This window comes from Channa argus, chromosome 5, assembly GCF_033026475.1.
Source record: "Channa argus isolate prfri chromosome 5, Channa argus male v1.0, whole genome shotgun sequence".
In the NCBI taxonomy this organism is placed as follows: Eukaryota; Metazoa; Chordata; class Actinopteri; order Anabantiformes; family Channidae; genus Channa; species Channa argus.
The window spans coordinates 13,235,732-13,255,264 of record NC_090201.1 but is presented as its reverse complement, the minus strand read 5'-3'; the positions used below and the strand labels follow the sequence as shown (position 1 = coordinate 13,255,264).

The 19,533-nt window shown below is 39.1% G+C and overlaps 1 protein-coding gene across 13 annotated transcripts in view; it reads left to right on the top strand.

Moving 5' to 3' along the window:
* scn8ab (sodium channel, voltage gated, type VIII, alpha subunit b) overlaps nucleotides 1-19,533 on the top strand; it is a 45,149-nt gene that overhangs the window by 14,569 nt on the left and 11,047 nt on the right. For 6 of the 13 annotated variants that reach the window (XR_010914379.1, XM_067503598.1, XM_067503599.1 and 3 more), the window contains exons 7-22: nucleotides 3,065-3,286; nucleotides 3,472-3,535; nucleotides 5,303-5,444; nucleotides 6,183-6,389; nucleotides 6,467-6,748; nucleotides 8,037-8,423; nucleotides 9,515-9,647; nucleotides 10,023-10,261; nucleotides 11,499-11,672; nucleotides 11,842-12,198; nucleotides 12,283-12,456; nucleotides 12,598-12,891; nucleotides 13,785-13,902; nucleotides 14,308-14,462; nucleotides 15,149-15,322; nucleotides 18,632-18,754. Coding sequence is in view for 12 of the 13 variants with exons in the window: in XM_067503598.1 (XP_067359699.1) it covers nucleotides 3,065-3,286; nucleotides 3,472-3,535; nucleotides 5,303-5,444; nucleotides 6,183-6,389; nucleotides 6,467-6,748; nucleotides 8,037-8,423; nucleotides 9,515-9,647; nucleotides 10,023-10,261; nucleotides 11,499-11,672; nucleotides 11,842-12,198; nucleotides 12,283-12,456; nucleotides 12,598-12,891; nucleotides 13,785-13,902; nucleotides 14,308-14,462; nucleotides 15,149-15,322; nucleotides 18,632-18,754 (3,245 nt within the window). In the remaining variant the exon portion in view is untranslated. The remainder of the gene's footprint in view (nucleotides 1-3,064; nucleotides 3,287-3,471; nucleotides 3,536-5,302; nucleotides 5,445-6,182; nucleotides 6,390-6,466; nucleotides 6,749-8,036; nucleotides 8,424-9,514; nucleotides 9,648-10,022; nucleotides 10,262-11,498; nucleotides 11,673-11,841; nucleotides 12,199-12,282; nucleotides 12,457-12,597; nucleotides 12,892-13,784; nucleotides 13,903-14,307; nucleotides 14,463-15,148; nucleotides 15,323-18,631; nucleotides 18,755-19,533) is intronic. The other 7 variants (XM_067503606.1, XM_067503607.1, XM_067503604.1 and 4 more) reach the window with 4 other exon arrangements.

Below are 19,533 nucleotides of genomic sequence, written 5' to 3'. Positions count from 1 at the left end.
TACCTGTCTTTATTTCAATTAATGTCATATTTTTTCTTTTTAGATAGAGGATGAGTTAGAATTTCTGCATTTTTTAAATTTGTTTTATAAAAATCAAAAATGGTACAAATACATTTTTGATAGGCTTAGCAGTCTACTGGCAGTCTTGTGGGCTGAATTGTCTCATATGGAAAGCTGTACACATACACCATCTTAAAGTATGCAACAACTATCTTTTTGTACTTGTCTAATCAAAGTGCAATTAAAAAATAGGTCCATGACAATTTCATAATAAAGGGCAAGAGTTTAGATCATGGAATTGCCTTTCAGGATGTTTTTTATGAGTTTGTAAATGAATAAACTAATTAGGGTAAACATGATAATGACAAGTGTAAGTCCCTCACCTTATTGCACATCTGGTTTGTGTGCAGTTTCATGTTATACATCCAAATTCTATGACATTGCCTTCTCATTTGTAAATACTTTAATTTAATTCTGTAAGACTGCCAAGCCTAAATTTACAACATATTGACACTGCATGAAAGTAAGAGACATATGCTTTTACAAGTTTGGCTTTATTTGGATGATGTTTTGTTTTAGTTATTTGATAAAGGGCTGGGGATTATGGGCCAGGGCCCTGGAACGTTTACCCAGGCTGGAGAGGATTTTCCCAGGCTGGGGAGCATTAGCCTGGGCTACCATCCTGGGAGTGAAAGGGAAACTATTAAATACTGAATAAATCTTATTAATATGAAGGATCAGAACATATGTTTGAAATTCAAAACAGACAGAATGCAAGTTTATACTATAGTTGTGATTGTACATTAGATTCACTCAAAATCATTAAGGTGTGAAGACACTATGAAGTCATTGGATTTCAGTGTATATACACACACACACACACACACACACCTAGTACAGTACAGTTCCTCCAACATATCGTACTCTGAGCTAAACTAACCTGAGGGCTCGTCCAACACCTTAGGTAGCTGAGATGGGAATGGTTCTTCCGTTAAAGGGAGGCCAGCATCACAGTTTTACAGACAGGTGATGCTGACACAGTCTATTCTTTCAGCCTTGGCGTTTAAATGACCTGCATGCCACCTTTCATTTCTCATTGCTCCCAGCCACCAACTCTTCCTCGCCTGTCCTCTCTTTCTCTTCTTCGCTACTGCTTACTTAACTGAGCCTGGCTCTGTGCACTGTTTGGTATTTGTGGTGCTGCAGTTGGTTTTTGCCGGATGCCGTATACTTAATAATTGCAGTTTCTCAGGGATGTTCCCATTGATGGAAGGAGTAAAGGCAAAATGTTAATCTTGTTACACAGTTCTCCTATCTAAAAAGATTCTGAATCCAGATGTAATCCTGTTTAACATTTATTTATTTTGTTTAGTTTAATGTAAAAGTCCCTTTCTAATGGAAACATCCCATACAGCTGCATTGTTTGTTATGTGACGAAAAAACTGAATTTATATCTGTGGTTTAACTTGAGTGCATCTTAGTAGAGTTGAGTTTATGTTATTACATAGGAAATAGCCATGTTTGGTTTTATTTTATGTTTCTAGAAAGATCTCTTTTTGATAACCATCCAGAAATACAAACAGATACAAAATTGCATATAAATCAATCCCACCAAAAGCAAAATCTTCTAAAGTCTAGTCTAGTTTTACTCTGACATAGGCTGCTTTTATTCAACAGGCTTTGTTTATGGAAGGAGATTTTTTTACAATTAAAATGCTCCACAGTCTAAAGACATCCACATTACGCCAAATTGCCCGTAGGTTTGAATGCGAGTGAGAATATTTGTCTGTCTGTATATGTCTCTCTGCGTTGGCCCTGAGACAGACTGGCGACCTGTCCATGGTGTACCCCTCCTCTCACCCTGGGATAGGCTGCAGCCCCCTGCGACCCTACACAGTATAAGCGGTTACAGATAATAGATGGATAGATGGATACAAGGCTCAGATTCTTGTGATTGGGGCATACAGTATAATGTCAAAGATGGAGGTTATTTGTCTATTCTAAATAAAAAAATTGAATTTTAGCCCTTGAAACGAAAAGCCTTTTTCCTGTTTCTGTACTTCTGTCTGTGACTGTGTCCTTACTCCACTAAATTAGAGTACCAGCACTGACAATGTGGCAATGTATATGAGCAGCTCAGTCTATGATAATCCAAAAAACAGACAAGTGGTAACTTGGTTTTTACTCGCAAATTGTTTCCTGACTTTCTTATTTCACACGTTTTACAGCTTTAATTCTGATTGTTAATTCCAGATGGTGGACTTTAACTAAAATGGATCATTCTCCTTTTTAGACATATGCAGTGCTCACAATAAGTAAAATCAGACTACATCCTTTTAAAATGAGTGTGAGAAAAACATAGAGATGCAAGACAACATGTTCTTCTGAGCTGTAGAGTCATGGCTCTACTTTGGTGCTACAGTACATTATGGGAATACCTGCATACCTGTAACTTTTGTGCAAGTAGATGTATTGTGGAAGTGGAAGTATTAAAATTAAATAGTGATATTATATAATACTATATAAATACTTACAACATAACTAAGAAGCACTTAATTGATAAATAATTAAAAAAAACTACAGCTTTCAAGGGATGGGTGAGAGGAACAACTAGAAGAATCCCCTTCTGTAAACTAGTTTTATTCTCCTAACTGGATGCACTGGAAGTCAGTGTCAGGTGCTGAGGTTTGGGAGTGCTGGACTCAAGCATGATTATGCTTGAGAACTAGTTCTGGTGCCTGCCAAGTTTGGATTGATACAAGAGCCTGAAAAGCACAGGTTAAATACATTATTAAATATTCCTTACATAACATAGTCTCTTTTGTGCATGAGGAGTTTTTTTTAATTGTGGTTGTAACAACTTAAATCAGCTTGTGCACTCTTGAGATCCAAGAAGTTGCAAGTCATTTTATTTCCTCTATTTGTGTGTATGTGTTTTTGAATGTGTTTACTGGTTTGCATGTGTATGTGAGTTTGTCTATTTTCATGTATGTGCATTTGTGCACATCTGTGTGTATGTGTGTGTGTTTGTGTGTGTGTGTGTTTATTGTGTATTAATTGACAGGCTTGAAGACCATTGTGGGTGCTCTGATCCAGTCTGTGAAGAAGCTGTCGGATGTAATGATCTTGACCGTCTTCTGTCTCAGCGTCTTTGCTCTGATCGGACTACAGCTTTTCATGGGAAACCTGCGGAATAAGTGTGTAATCTGGCCAATCAACATGACTGAGCAGTATCTGGCAAATGGCAGCAGGGGCTTTGACTGGCGCGGATACATCATGAATGACTGTGAGCAATTACCTTGATACTTTATTATACTGCTTGCGCCTGGCTGCAAAAATTAAATTTGACAGAACGTATTTGTAACCTAATATTTTTTGTTAGTATTATTTTTGATAAATAACACTTTGTTTAACCTACTTTGTAAAAATATTGGTACCATTAACTAAAAAAGGTCTTCTCTTTTTTTATAGCCAATTTCTACTTCCTTCCTGGTCAGCTTGATGCGTTACTATGTGGAAATAGTTCTGACTCAGGGTAAGTCAAAGCTTAATCACTAAATGGAAGCCTCCATGTTTATTCTAGTTGTCTGGTGGTGTCTCAGGTTTTTTTTATTGTTCTTTATGATGCTCTTGCAAACATGTTCAGCCATTTAAATAGGGTTTATTGGGTGCTTCTGGTCTTTTAACATCAGACCCCTTCATCCAGATGTTCTAGGATTGATCAGGCCACATTGGCTCATGGGTCACCATTTTCATCCATAGCATCTTGAAAGGTTTTATGAAGCATCAGTGATGCTCGTGATGTCTCCTCCTGCTGTGTAGTCTTGCAGTGCCAAGGAGCAGCCACAGATCAGCCACGTTGTAACAACCGTTTTATACCTTTCTGATCTACGAAGTGACCCCATCTTTGCTCAATGCACTCCGGCCTCTGGATATTCTTCTTTTGTGCACTCAGGTATTGATGTATGCCCCTCTCGGGAGATGTTCCGTCAGATGTTAGGCAAGGAAATGGGAGAATGGCTTACTGAGGAGTGATGATCACTCAACTGACCTATGATCCTTGCTTTATCTTCCTTCTTTCATATCCCGATACCCTCTTCGAATGTTTGAGTCTAAGCTGCCGTCTTCCTCCATATCAAGTTTAAAAGCTTCCACAAATGTGGTAGGAGACTGCGTCATCTGTTGAAAACCATGTAAGCTATTCCACTACAGTAAAGGCCTGACTTTGTTACAGCAGGATTTCCTTCAACATTGGCTCCTGGGTATTGAACTCAATAGTGAGTTCTTTAGTGTTGTCAAAGTCTTCCAGGTCATGTTCTCTCTCAGCGCTGCTATTGATTTTGTTAAATTATTGGTCAGTCTCTTCTTACTGTTACTTTGGCCTATACAGTTTCTCAGTGGAGTGAAAGGGTTTACTTCTTTTCTTTCGTTTGTTCCCTTTCATGGGTCGCCACAGTGAATCACGTGCCTCCATCTAACTCTGTCCTCTGCATCCTCTTCTCTCACACCAAATAACTTCATGTCCTCTCTCACTACATCCATAAATCTCCTCTTTGGTCTTCCTCTAGACCTCCTGCCTGGCAGCTCACACACATGTATTCAGACATGACTTACTGCGGCTAAGCTTCATTCCTCTGTTTTCTAGAGCAGATCTCCACCTCTCTAGATTTTCCTCCACCTGCTCCCTGCAATCACTACAGATCACAATGATTACTATACTCTTTTTCTGGTTGTCTCTCTGTGTTCCTTTGTAACCACTCTGCTCTGCAGAGGGTAATAATCTTCTTTTCACAATTTTCTGAATAGCTATTAAGGCAACTGCACCCTCTTCCTACTCTTTTTCTTACTCCTCTCTTTACCGACGTCAGTGTGTGTCTTGTCCTGAGTTACTTCATTGGAAGCTGCATGTTTTCCCTCTGTGTTTCTTGTCACCTGCTGCAACTTCTTGCCAGTTGAACACATCAGTTGAATTAAATGGCGTTACTAGATAACACCTGCCTATGGCTTCAAAGATCTCATCAGGTCCTGTTTAAACTGAGGCTACTCTTTAGTCACATGCCAGCCATATCTTACCATGGAATTTGGTCTGTGCGGATGTTCTAGGCTCTGATACAGATACATTTAGTCATGCTCATTTTTGTGATTTGGTTATATTTAGTTATTTTATAATCATACAGAAAAATATTTATTTGGAAAATACACTAGTATACAGTATATACATCTAAGACTGTGGGTATAATTACATACACATTTCAGTCACTTAAATGTTGGAATTAAAATTTTACTATATCTCTGCTTCCAGCCGATGTCCAGAGGGCTTTATATGTATGAAAGCTGGAAGGAACCCTAACTATGGTTACACAAGCTTCGACAGCTTTGGATGGGCTTTCCTCACCCTCTTTCGCCTTATGACCCAAGACTTCTGGGAAAATCTCTACATGCTGGTAAAGCAGTGTTTTCCTTAATTTTTCTGTTTCCTCTTCTTTTTAAATTGACACATATTTGCCAATAAGAAGTTAAACTGAGCACTGTATAATTTATCACAGTATGAGCAAATGATCTATATGAAAGTCTCTTCAGTCTTTAGCAACACAGAGATGTAATGGTTTTTGTCCTCAATTCACAAAAAAAGGTAATGTTTGTACATTATTAAGATCCTCAAATCTGATTAATACCTAAGAGGTATTAATGAACAAATGAAGGGACCAGAAGGGAGACAAATACATTTGCTAAAAAAACATACAATATAATATCTGCAAGGTCAAAATTCACTACTCAGACACTGTGGTAACATTTATTTCCTCCTCCTCTGCATCATTAAAACAAAATAGAGTAATTTAATTTGGTAAATAGGCCAGTTGCTGTTTTACTGTATGTTTGTGTCTGTGAGCCTATTCTAACTGGAAATTCCTGCATTTTTCTCCCCTGTCTGGAGGTTTTCCTGGAGAAAAACGTGACTGGGAAATAGAAACACCAGCAATAATATAATACAAATTTCTCTGAGAATAAGAAAGTCCTACAGAAAAATACTCATGAACACTAATCAATAGTTTTGCTAAAATAGATTAATTTACATTTTATCACTAGAACAATACATGTTTGAAAACACTGTATTTCTTGTCCAGTCAATTTAAAATTCTGGTAATTTTCTCTTTTTCTTTTCTTTTTTTTTTTGGGGTCAGACTTTGCGAGCCGCAGGAAAGACCTACATGATCTTCTTTGTGTTAGTCATCTTTGTGGGATCCTTCTACCTGGTGAATCTTATCCTGGCTGTAGTGGCCATGGCTTATGAAGAGCAGAACCAAGCCACTATTGAGGAGGCAGAGCAGAAAGAAGCTGAATTTAAGGCCATGCTGGAACAGCTGAAGAAGCAGCAGGAGGAGACTCAGGTAGGTTTCACACACATACATTTTTACCCATTCATAAAAAGAAAAGATTTTTGTTATCATGTTTGTTTTTTTGTCAGGCTGCTGCTATGGCGACATCTGCGGGCACAGTGTCTGAGGCTGCACTAGAGGATGAAGGAGGGGGGCACTTGTCTCGAAGCTCCTCTGAGGTCTCTAAGCTGAGCTCCAAAAGTGCCAAAGAGCGTCGCAATCGCAAGAAGAAATGGCGTCAGAAAGAGCAGGAGAAAGAAAAGGGAGACAGTGAGAAGGTTGTTAAGTCAGAGTCAGATGATGGCAGCAAGAAGAGCACCATTCGTTTCCCAGGAACTCGCCTGGGGAGGAAGACATCCATCATGAACCAGGTAAAGCTAACAATAAAAGCTCTGTTATAAACAGAGGCTCATGTTTGACTTGGTATATTCAACTCTAGCATCTATTGATGCCTCTGGACAAATTATACAGTAAGTGACAATCCTAAAATCATTAGGCATTTTGGATCTTTCAGAATCCTACAACTGTTGCAGTTGCAGTTCAGTAGGTCTAAACTTGTGTCTAGAAGGCAAAAAAGATTCCTTCTCCTCATGACTCTTATCTTTTGAACCTCAGCCAAATTTGTCTTATGGCGTTTGCCTTCTGGCATCTCTGGCTTTGCTAGCACGGCCATCATCAGAGAAAACGAGATAACATAGTACACATAGTTCAAATTGTAACCATGTACTATTTTTCTGTAGGACATTTCAAGGAGAGTTATTCTTAAGCTCCAGTTACCATTGAGATCCTAGGTTCTTCTTCTGTGATGTCTAATTTTTCAGCAGCTCACAAAATGTTGTGTGCTATCTGTTGATGGTTTATACTTGATACCTATGCTGGTTTGCGCCTCACTGTTGTGTTTTCAAATGAAAGAAAACTAATTCAAACGTTGCTGCATTGGCATCACTTTTCTGTGCTCATCCCCCCCTGCTTTGACAGTCTTTGACACTTAATCAGTAATTTCCCTGAAATAATGGCATATTTTACCAAAGTACCACTACTTTGCAAGTTTACTCTCACACTTTTTCCTTTGGCACTGTCAGCTCCAACAAGATGATTTTTAATGGCTTCAGAGTATGTTTGGTCATCTGTTTATTTGATCTGTTGGAGTGAATAATGCTATCTGCCACTACAGCAGCCTACTAATTTCTCTCACTCTTTCACAGCTGTAGGCTACTGATTTGCTGTTTAAAATGTCAAACAGCAGCTCAGGTCAGCTGCTGTTGAGGTTAATTCCATGATTTAAACTAATGAAAAGACATATTAAATGTGTTGTCAGTGAGTGGGCTCCCTGCATGTTGGTCGAGAACAAAACACCATCACTGTGGCAAAGATTGTACATATGGGGTAATACATTTGAATACACATGAAACTGAACTTGTTTATAGGTTTGTATATTCCTCTGTCATCACAGAGTGATATATCATCACAATGATATATTTCAGGTTTTAACAGTAACCCTGTCCATTTCTCTTTGCCACTGTTGAACCAATCAGATTATGCCCTCTGGTTTATTCCTCCTCAATCTAGCTTGTTTCATTTGCCCTCTTCACCCTGTCGGGCTTTTTTACTTACATATCAACTAACTTCTGCTTTCCCACTCTACATCTGTCTCTTTAGTCACTACTCAGCATCCCAGGCTCACCCTTCATGTCCCGCCATAACAGCCGTAGCAGCATCTTTAGCTTCAAAGGCCGATCAAAGGACATAGGCTCAGAAAACGAGTTTGCGGATGATGAGCACAGCACAGTAGAGGAGAGTGAAGACCGCCGGGGATCCCTGTTTATTCCTTACCGTCGCAACAGCTACAGTGGCTACAGCCAAGGCTCATCCCGCATCCACCCGCTGGCACCCCACTCTGGAGGGAAGAGGAACAGCACAGTGGACTGCAATGGCGTGGTGTCTCTCATCGGCCCCGGTCCTGGCAGACGGCTTCTGCCTGAGGTGAAAATAGATAAGGCAGCCACTGATGACAGTGTAAGGACGTCCATGAGACACCAATATAGTGTAGGCATGATGGTGGTGGCCCCGGTCTCTGCAGCATCTTCTTCACAACTGCTTCCCTTTGGCTCTTGTTCCTCTTTTACCTAAACTCAATAATTCCCACTTCCTCCCTTAAATATGTAGATCCTGTCTTATTATTTCATCTCACACTGACACTTCCACCCAAATCTAATTACCTTTTCTGCTGATCCTTTTGTAACAGTCCTGGAAGTTACTAACCAGCTATAACAGTAATATTTAACAGCAATGCCACATAATATCAGCTGTCCTTAGTCCTTCTAACATCTCTTTTGCTAAGCTTATGAATATACCATTATTAACATTCATAACAAATAGTATTATATCATAACATACTGCAGAAAACAAAGTCAGATTTTACTCCTACTTTTTCAGTTGTTAACAGCTTTCTACATCCACACCATACTCTTTTCTGTCCCTGCTTTTATCTACCCCAGTTTTTCCTGTATTATTCTTACACTTTAACTAGTTCTGACCTGCTCCCTTCCCTTCTGATTCTCATTTATCCACTGTTTTTTAACCAGTGAATGGTGCAACGACAAACTAGAATTTTCTTTTTCTGTAACAGTATTTCTTTTTATGGTTAGCATGGTAGACTCCTCTTTAATTTTGAATCAATCTACCTGCCTTTACCTAACTATCTTTCTGAAAATGTAGCATGGTGTAGTAGCAAATGATGTCTTGAATTCCACTGATATGCATGCCATTGCATGCACTTAGAGGATGTGACTATGTTGTGTGGAGTATACAGTGACAGGTTTAGTGTACTGTAAATTCTTAAATAAAAGTTAGTTTTTTAATAATGACCACTTAAAGAACATACTATTTGCAGAAATCTGAGAAAATTAGAAAAAAAAAAGCTATCTCAAATTATATTTTTAAATAGAGACCTGGTTTCTTTCTCGGTTGTGGCAAATTACGGCAACTATTTGAAAATTTACAGTATGAATTTAAAATGTATTATGACATGCTTATATGGAATAAAGCAAGATCATTTAGTTTTAATGCATGTTTAATTGTGTTATGCATTGATATGAGTACTATGTCTTACTAATAATATGTCTTTCTGAGAACAGACTACAGATGTGGAAATTAAGAAGAAGCACTCTGGTTCTCTTATGGTATCTGTGGATCAACTCAACTCCTCCTTTAAAGAAAAAGACCGTGCCAACAGTCAGATGAGTGTAGTTACCAACACACTAATAGAGGGTATGGATACTATGCATCTCTTTTTTCTTTTGATGTTTTGATGTTTTTTGATGATGAAATGATGTAATCCTATTCCATTAAAGTACAGTTTTACAACTTAAAAATTATCATCTGCATTACCCAGATTTAAATATTTAACAACACCATTTAACACATAGAGTAAATGTGTGTTTGGTTATGGGCATAGTTTTAAAAGGTAGACAGGATCCACAGCTTGACATCCACATACAAATGACGTTTGTTGCTCACTAAGCAACTTATATAGCAAACTCACTAAGCAACAATATATTTTGCTTGTGTGAATTTATGAACTTACTTTAAACAGTTGCTTTCCTCAGCCTTTTGACTTTCTTTCACTTTCATCTATTTTTGCAGAGTTGGAGGAGTCTCAGAGGAAGTGTCCTCCCTGTTGGTACAAGTTTGCCAATATTTTCCTTATCTGGGAATGTTGTCCCATCTGGTTGAAAATCAAACATATACTCTACCTAATTGTCATGGATCCATTTGTCGACCTGGCCATTACCATCTGTATTGTCCTCAACACTCTCTTCATGGCCATGGAGCACTACCCCATGACTCCACATTTTGAGGAGGTGCTGTCTGTTGGTAACCTGGTAAGAAACTGCAGCTCTTCTATTTTCCTTTCTTTTACCACAGTCATTTGTTTTTCTTATGCCTGCTCGAACCTCATTATGTCTCACAGGAGCTATAGAAGTAATGCAGATTCAGTTTGCCCAACCTACATAACCTCAAACCAATAAGTCAATGCATCATTTGGCATGCGCACACACACACAGAGTGTATATAGGACTCTGATGGTGTCTCATTAAAGATTTAGTTCCATTTTAATGTAGCCAGCCTGCCTGCTCCCCATACTCTCATCACCTCCACTCAGTGACTCAGGTCACTCTCCTGCTTCCGTTGCATCGTGCTTACCGCAACTCTGCTGAACTCTGTCTAACTCACTCTCTTTGTTACAGAGACAAAGACCATAGCAGTTGTGATGTGAGGTTTTTCCCTAATCTGTATAGGACTGAATTAATCCTGTACTTATTAACCAAGTGTACAGCAGCCATTTTGATTTGTCTGTGCTGTGCCCTTGCTGTCAGATATTACTATAAGACAGCTGTCTAAGGACAGCAGTATTGGCAGTGTCAGCATTGAGTCAGGAAATGAGGTCACAGAGATTGGCATTCTATCAGGAGTGAAACAGGAATTGAAATTTGAGCAAGCTATGTGGCATGATGGATGGTGCAGTATGAATCATTGGATGCTCTCTGCATCACTGATTGGGGATATGATTAGCTGTACGATATCAGAAAGGCTCAGAGTACTACAGCTCCCCAAGTTCTGCTGGGACATGGTATCATTGCTCTGTGACCTTGCCCTGTCAGAAGTGTCTTCTAAGTCTTATCTAAGCAATACATTTTTAATCATCGCTACATCAAACAAAATGCAACATAAGCAAGCCATCTTTTCCAGTCAACACTCCAATTTCCAGTAAATCTTCTTGCCATTATTATTGCCCTCATGCCATTTTTATTTGAATTATCAGTAGTAATTTGTTTGCTTTTAAAGTCAGGTCAAGTGGGAACAAAACTGCAATGGTCTTTTGCTGCTACTGTTATTTCCTGGAAAAGTGTCATTAAAAAGTTCAACAAGCTATTCCATTCCTAAAAATCGTTTTGTTTTACCCTTTGGATGCATCGCTGTGTACATCCTCTTTGATAAACCTATTTCACTGTAAAATACAACGCACAAGTTCAGGGATCTTATAATTACATTTTACTTTTTTTGTGGACATAAAATCCCAAATTTGTAGAGGGACTGATCTTCTATGTGGGCCTACAGGTTTTCACAGGCATCTTTGCTGGTGAGATGTTTGCCAAGCTGATCGCCATGGATCCCTACTACTACTTCCAGGAAGGCTGGAACTGCTTTGATGGCTTCATTGTGACTCTGAGTTTAGTTGAGTTGGGGCTGGCTGATGTGGAAGGCCTGTCAGTGCTCAGGTCTTTTCGATTGGTAAGTAGTAAATAATCGAGTCAGGGATGTCAACATCTGTTTACCTCCTCTGGCCATCATGCACATTCCATTACTTTAGGTTTATGCAAAATGAAATGACCACTTTTATATCTCTGATCTCTAATATGACTGACTATTGAATAATCCCATTTCCTGTTTTTACTTGTAGTTACGAGTGTTTAAACTGGCCAAATCATGGCCCACTCTCAATATGCTAATCAAGATTATTGGTAACTCCGTCGGAGCTCTGGGCAATCTGACCCTGGTGCTGGCCATCATCGTCTTCATCTTTGCCGTGGTGGGCATGCAACTGTTTGGCAAAAGCTACAAAGACTGTGTGTGTAAAATCGCACAGGACTGTCAGTTACCTCGCTGGCACATGAATGACTTCTTTCACTCCTTCCTGATTGTATTCCGAGTGTTGTGTGGGGAGTGGATTGAGACCATGTGGGACTGTATGGAGGTGGCAGGACAGAGCATGTGTCTTATCGTCTTCATGATGGTCATGGTCATTGGAAACCTGGTGGTAAGGAAGAACGAGGATTTCATAGTGTGACTGATACTGCTGTGAGAGTGTGGGTATTCTAGCTTTCATGGTCTTTTTTCTGAGGTGCTGAACCTGTTCCTGGCCTTGCTGCTGAGCTCATTCAGTGCAGACAACCTTGCTGCTACAGATGACGATGGTGAACCCAACAACCTCCAGCTTGCAGTTGCCCGCATTAAAACAGGGATTGCCTGGTTCAAGGTCAACATGCGAGTCTTTGTAGCCACAGTGCTCAAGAAGGTAGAATGTAGTTAAACATCTACTGTATAGGCATGAGCATTTTCTGGTTGTTAAATAACCTGAAGAAGAACTTGTCAAATTAATATTCTTGTTTTGTAATAGCCTTTTTAATTCATACTTTTCTGTCACTCTGGCAAGCAGCCTGTAGAGGATGAGCAGAAGCCCCTGGATGAAATGTATGAGAAGAAGCTCAACTGCATTGCGAACCACACAGTGGACATCAACCGTGAACTGGACTATGCCAAAAATGGCAATGGCACCACAAGCGGCATTGGGAGCAGTGTGGGAAAGTACATGATAGATGAAGACTACATGTCCTTCATTCATAACCCCAACCTCACTGTCTGTGTGCCCATCGCTGTTGGGGAGTCAGACTTTGAAAACCTTAATACAGAAGACTTCAGCAGCGAATCAGATGTGGAGAACAGTAAAGATGTGAGTCAGAAGTAATATTAAGAGTGTGAGAATTTAGGAGAGATGGCATTGGTGACCTTTCTTGTCCAAGAGTTTGTAGTTTCACATTCCACGGGGTTCACTCAACCGACCACACAACAAATTTCCCTGCACCACAGCCATACTAGGTACACTGCAGGGACTAGACACAGACAGAGCTGCTAATCAGAAAAGCAGAGATCCATCCGGCTGTTTGGTGGAGTGAAAGAGAAAAAAGAGAGAGAGGAGGAAAATGCGAATGCAGTCCTTTGCTGACGACTTAGGATTATAAAGTGCAGTATCATTCTCTAGTGAATTGAATTGGCTGAGTGTCTGTGTCTGTATGTTCAGAACGCTAGTGTGTAGTTGCTTTATTGCAATAAGGCTGCTGTTACGCTGGCACTTTACTAGTTTCCTCTTCTTCACCTTGATCTATTGGTAATTATGCCACATGATTTATTGGTAAAAGTAAAGAGGTTTACCATAAGGCTAAACCTTACATGCATTGGTAAAACATTAATTATCATTCATAAATATACTTTAACAAATTTCTTACACTAGACATTTGGGTATGAGGTTGACTCTTTGAATGCACAAGTTTAAAACACTTGTTTAATTCTTTCATTACAAAATAACGAACCCTCGTCACTAAAGGATTTATATTTATATGGACACAAAAACAGTGACACAGCACTAACGCACTGCAGAATAGGCAACGGCAGAGGGGGAAACCAACTACACTACATGGCTACAACACGTGTACTTCTATTTATAAATTGTACCATTGCATTAGAACTGATGTAAAGGAACTTTCAGCAAATCACTGTTCTGCCTGTAATGCCCAGAAAAAAATTCTAGGGCCGAACTGATCCTTTTGGTCCTGTTGTTTATCACAGCTGGATGACACCAGTTCATCTGAGGGCAGCACAATAGACATCAAGCCCGATGTGGAGGAGGTGGCAGTGGTGGAGGTAGTGGAGGAGTACCTTGACCCAGAAGCCTGCTGGACAGATGGTAGGTGTTTTACAACTTCGTAGCTATGACAGTAAATATGCATTCACTGACCACTTCATTAGGTCCACCTGTATAATTTAATACAATCCAAATACAGTAGTTCTGCCAAGAATTTTATTGTAGGTTTTAATTTCTCAGTTTTTGAATTTAAAACTGTCAGAAAGATGATTGTTGATTTTTTGGCCACCATATTTGAAATGAATGAGGGGCCCAAGACCTTACAACTACCTCCTAATGTAATGCACTGCAGTACAACTCCACCACCCACTATGACCGCAACAATTCATGACAGAGCTGCTGTATTGGATCACATTAGATTGTACAGGTGAAGTGTCTAGTGAATCTCTATTAAACTTATTTTTATGCACATTACACATGGTGGTCATATTTGGATTTTTCCTGCAGAATGTGTGGCAAAATACAAATGCTGTGATGTTCCCATTACTCATGGCTGGGGGAAATACTGGTGGTTCCTGAGGAAGACCTGCTACCTTATTGTAGAGCATAACTGGTTTGAAACCCTCATCATTTTCATGATCCTTCTCAGCAGTGGAGCCCTGGTGAGAACACGCTACTAGCATTTCTAATTATTGTCATGAAGTCGGTGCTAAACAGCATTGTAATGAATATAACATATAAGATGTGAACATCATCTGAACATCAAAAAAGAAAACCAATAATGTAAGAATGTAGGGTTTATTTAGAGAAAGATAACATTATTTTCTCATGAAGATGAAGCAAGATCCTCTCAAGATCAATAACAAGCAAGATCATCTCCTGCTTTTCTTTTGCAACTGCTCCTGATATGATTGTTGGTAATGGACAGCAAAGTGCTGTAATGCACCAACTTTTTAACTGGCAGAATCCAGCTTATGTTTGCAGCTTTCTAAGGGGCTGTGGCCAAATCAAACCCCGTATGTGCTGAAGAATGGATAAAGGCAATGGAGAAAAGAAAAGTTGGGGGAATTTGTTACCCCATAAACCAGTTATCCCTTACACTGTAAATAACTAATTGTCTAGCAAGGTAAACAAACTTTATTAGCTACATTACAAACATGCTATTCTTCAGTTACATTAAAAAGCACTTTGAATAGATAACTATATTTGTTGACAAGGATTTGAGGTAATTTTTCCTAAAACTTGGATAATTTTTATGGAACATAAAGAAAATTGTTGTATGTTATGGTTTACCTACAAGACATCAGTGAAGCCATTATCTCTTTGATGCTTCTCTGCTCCTCTTTAGGCTTTTGAGGATGTGTACATTGAACAGAGGAAGACAGTCCGCATCATTCTGGAGTATGCTGATCGGGTTTTCACCTATATCTTTATCCTGGAGATGTTGCTGAAATGGGTGGCCTACGGCTTTGTCAAGTACTTCACTAATGCTTGGTGTTGGTTAGACTTCTTTATTGTGGATGTAAGTACATTGGCATACTTTCTTCTATTATAATCTATGTTACCATATAACAATGTGATTTGGTCTAACTCCTCATGATGATGTTTTGCATCATCAAAGGAATGCATAGGTTTTAGTGATTGCCTTATTGGTCAAATTAACTATTAAACAGAACATTTTTTGAGAGCCAGAATCAGTGTTACAGTAGAATTTTTTAAAAATTCTTTACAGATGTAAAGGTTACACAATAAAAAAGTGCCCATAAAACCCCTTTATCACAAAAACATTTACATTGTGCACAATATTAGCCTGACTATCCTGGGAAAATTATGTGCTGGAGAAATGTGGCTGACTTTTTCCTTTTGTCTTCATGCTGCAGAAGTTGATTAAATGGGCCTCAAAAATATATTTATTTCCTTCAGTGGCCACATTTTCAGTGTTGAGTGTGTATTTTAAAGTAAATATTAAGCTATAATTATACGTGTCTAATGTGTCTAATGTATCACTGCTTGAAACAAAGTTATTTATTTTGTTTGTGATATCCAAGAGTCACTGTAGTATTTTGTGGACCGTATTTCTCACTCTGAAATATGGTCCACATGGTAAGAGGGTGCCATTTTAAATTTTCAGCCCCTTCACAGTAGCACAAGAGCAGCCATGACACAGTAAATACCTACAAATGCTCCATATGTGTGAGAGCTACTGTCTACCTCTGGGCTGATGAGTCATTTAGTTGTTTTTCCTGTTTGTCTTGTTTATATGTGATATTTCATTTTCTCATATTTGTTCTTGAAGAGCTTCTCACTAACAGCTACTGTGCAATATTTTTACATTTTTAAAAGATATATGCTCCAATGCTCATCTTAATGTCGAGAGGTGTGTTGGAAAGCTTCCAGTGATACAGAGTCAATGAGTGCAGATATTTGCTTTTAAAATTGTTTTGATTGAGTCTCACCTTTCTGACCAATCAGAGAAGAGCAACATTTTATGTATAATAAGTTTACGAAAATTCTTAGTTGTTGATATATCTGACTACCTGAAGGGATGTGCAGAGCTGGGTGGATTGGAAATAGAGAAGAAAAGCTGTGTGACAGTGGGGAAATGTTGGGCTGGTCAGAGCAGAGAGGAGTCCTAGTTTTACATTACCGCTAACCTAGCTTGCACACTGTAGCTTTAACTTCATCAATATTTCTGTTTAAAAAGGGAAATATAAATGACATGCTACCAGGGGTGGAACAGTTCAAGTACAAAATCCGATCTGTTTAGTTCATTAATCACTGTTTGGAGCATTTGTACTGTGTACTGTACTGCTGAAAATATCTAAATTCACTGAGTGAAAAGCCTCGCATTGCACTACAATAATGCAGTGAAACTTGGCACAGATGAAGCACTGATTGCAGCTGTCACTCAGTTCTGATAATGGCATGTCTGCCATATTGTGGTCTCAGGTCCCCTGGTGGTTTGTGATGGTATTGCAGGTGGGCTGTGCCCATACACTCAATAACTGGGAGTTACTTTTTTCTATATACGTCTCTTCATGTATTAATTATTGTTTATTTATGAATTTTTTGTTCAGCCTTGTCAGAAAACCTATTTTTTAGTTAGGATTTACCAAGAAGTGTTTGTCAATAAAGAATTGTTTATGTTCTTTGTATCACAAACTGTAGCAGTGTTATCAAAAACACCAAAATGAACTGGAAACCATGACCCTTGAACTGCTATTTAAATTAAACCATGAATTTTGTGAACCATTCTACCCCTACATGGTAAAGGCTCCAGGAAATGGGATCCTTACTTCATAACAACACAGCCAGACTGTACATGGCAAGCTAGGCAAAGCTACTCCCTTGCATCTTTTGCATGGTGGATTGGCACGTAATGTGGCAAAATAATATCTAAATGACCTGCGTTGTAGCAGAGGTCAACAATGATAATACAAGCTTGTTAATTAATGGCAAGTTATTGTTGCGCTATTTACATTACATGCACCTCAGCCACTAAACTATTTTTGTTGAAATAAAGCAAGTTCTGGGTTGCATTTGAGTTGATGGCATGTTGCTGATTTTGAGAGATATTAGTGACATCTTGCCGTAATCATGATCTTTTTGGCTTCACCAGGAATGCACTATTTTGCTGGTGCAGTTAAGATTGGATAGGGAAACAGCCTGAGATCGCTGTTAACCTGAGCCAAGTGGATAGAAGTTAAAATGATGATGTGAATATGAGTGTGAGCGATTGACTGTGTGTATATGTCTCTCTGTGTTGGCCCAGAGATAAACTTGTGACCTGTCCAGGGTGTACTCAACCTCTCGCCTGATAACCGCTGAGATAGGCTCCAGCCCCCCTGCGACCCAAATAGGATAAGCGTTTAAAGATAATGCATGGATGGATTATAAAAAATGATTTTGAAGAAGTTCCTAAAAACATTTTTCCATGTCATGTCTAATGTACACTGTTTGTGTATAGAAATGTATTGTATTGTGTAGAGCTTTGGCTCATTCTGTTAAACTTCTGTCTTCTGCAATAGACAGAAACAACGACAGCATCTTACTGCACCTTTTCATAGCATTGCAAACCTCTACCATAATGTTGACCTGTCCTCTCTCTCACAGCAGTTGCCTGCAGTATAACTGTGTGTTTCTTTAAGCTAAGCGAGACATTTGTGAAGCTTTCGAGAGGAACGGAAGGTTCGGTGTTTGAGGTTCCAGGGTAAGGATTGTGTGCTGTGTTGGGGCTCCTACTTTCACAGGTTGTCCTCTCTCTTCTTACCCTGAAAGTTTTCCTCAACCTTCTGTGTGTTCTCTCCCCCTGTTTAAGTAACATGCTGCTGTGGACACTGCACTGTTTTGTACTGTGTAGTGTGTGTATTTTATTGTGTCATATTGATTTGATGTCTGTGAATACATCTCTCTTCTAATTTTTTCCCTTTGTTTGACTCTTTATCTTCTCTCCTTTTCACTGTGTCAACCACAAGTTTCTTTCCAGGTGTGCTCACTGTGCTGTTAAGCTGGTTATCACACTTGAATGGCTGGCCAAACTAAACCAAACATAAGCAAACAAGCGCAAAACAAAAACCAGAAAACATGGGTCAAGTAACCTTTATTGACCTTTGTTTATTGTAATAACCCCTGTTTACCATTATGTTTTATAGATAAATATATTTTCACATATATAAACTATACACAGTATGTATATGTAATATATGTATAACCACAAAGCCATCCTTATAAAATATAGAGTCCACCTTTCTCTCTTTATCCCCTCTAATTATGTGGGTCATCTCTTCCTTTGCCTCTGTCTTTCCCTCTCCTTCTGTCCCTATCTGTGTAGGTGTCTATAGTCAGCCTTATAGCTAATGCGTTGGGCTTCTCCGATCTAGGCCCGATTAAATCACTCAGGACACTGAGGGCCTTGAGACCCCTCAGGGCCCTGTCACGTTTTGAAGGGATGAGGGTAAGACCTAAGATACCAGGCAGCTGGTCCTTCTGCATGCTGATTAAATAGATGCATCAACGCATGCTAGAGACGGCTATATAGAGCTTTTTTCAAAAATGTCTTTAAGGGGATTTCTTTAAATAACCCCTTTTATCAGTGAGAAACTTTTTGCATGGATGCAGATCATCTCAGATGCTCAAAAATACATCTGATTTGATTTATCATATTTCATTTCATATAATATATATTTAGTCCAATCTTAAGACAATGAGGTAGCCATTAAATGAATAGTACCAAAAACATAAAGCTGTATCCTAGGCCTTATGAAAACTTAGACTGTACCAGGGATTTTTACCTGAATGATGCAACACTTTATAATAATACCTGAGCTTGGAACTATTCAGTACCAGCTGAGAGAACAACCAGAGGTTGGTGTGAACCATCACACAAAATCTGTACAAACTGAACTACAAGATAAGGTTAATGTAGCAAGAAGAATTCTAACTGTGTGTAGAATTTCCACCTCTAAGGTTCTGATACCGTGTGAAGCTTCGTGCTGCCTTTTGCCTGAGTAGGCCACGTTTTCCTTCAACGTTTATATGTGATGGGTTGGATCGGCCTCTGGTTGTTGCTGGTCAGAAAAGAATCTTTTCGGTGTCTAGGCTCAGCATCTTCTGTCGCTCTGCCTCAGTGTCATGTTATCCAAACTTACTGTATCACAGTTTGGCTTTGGCATTGTCATACTGGAAGATCAACAAACTTCTGGTTGCATAACCCCCTCCCCCACTGTCCTTGCT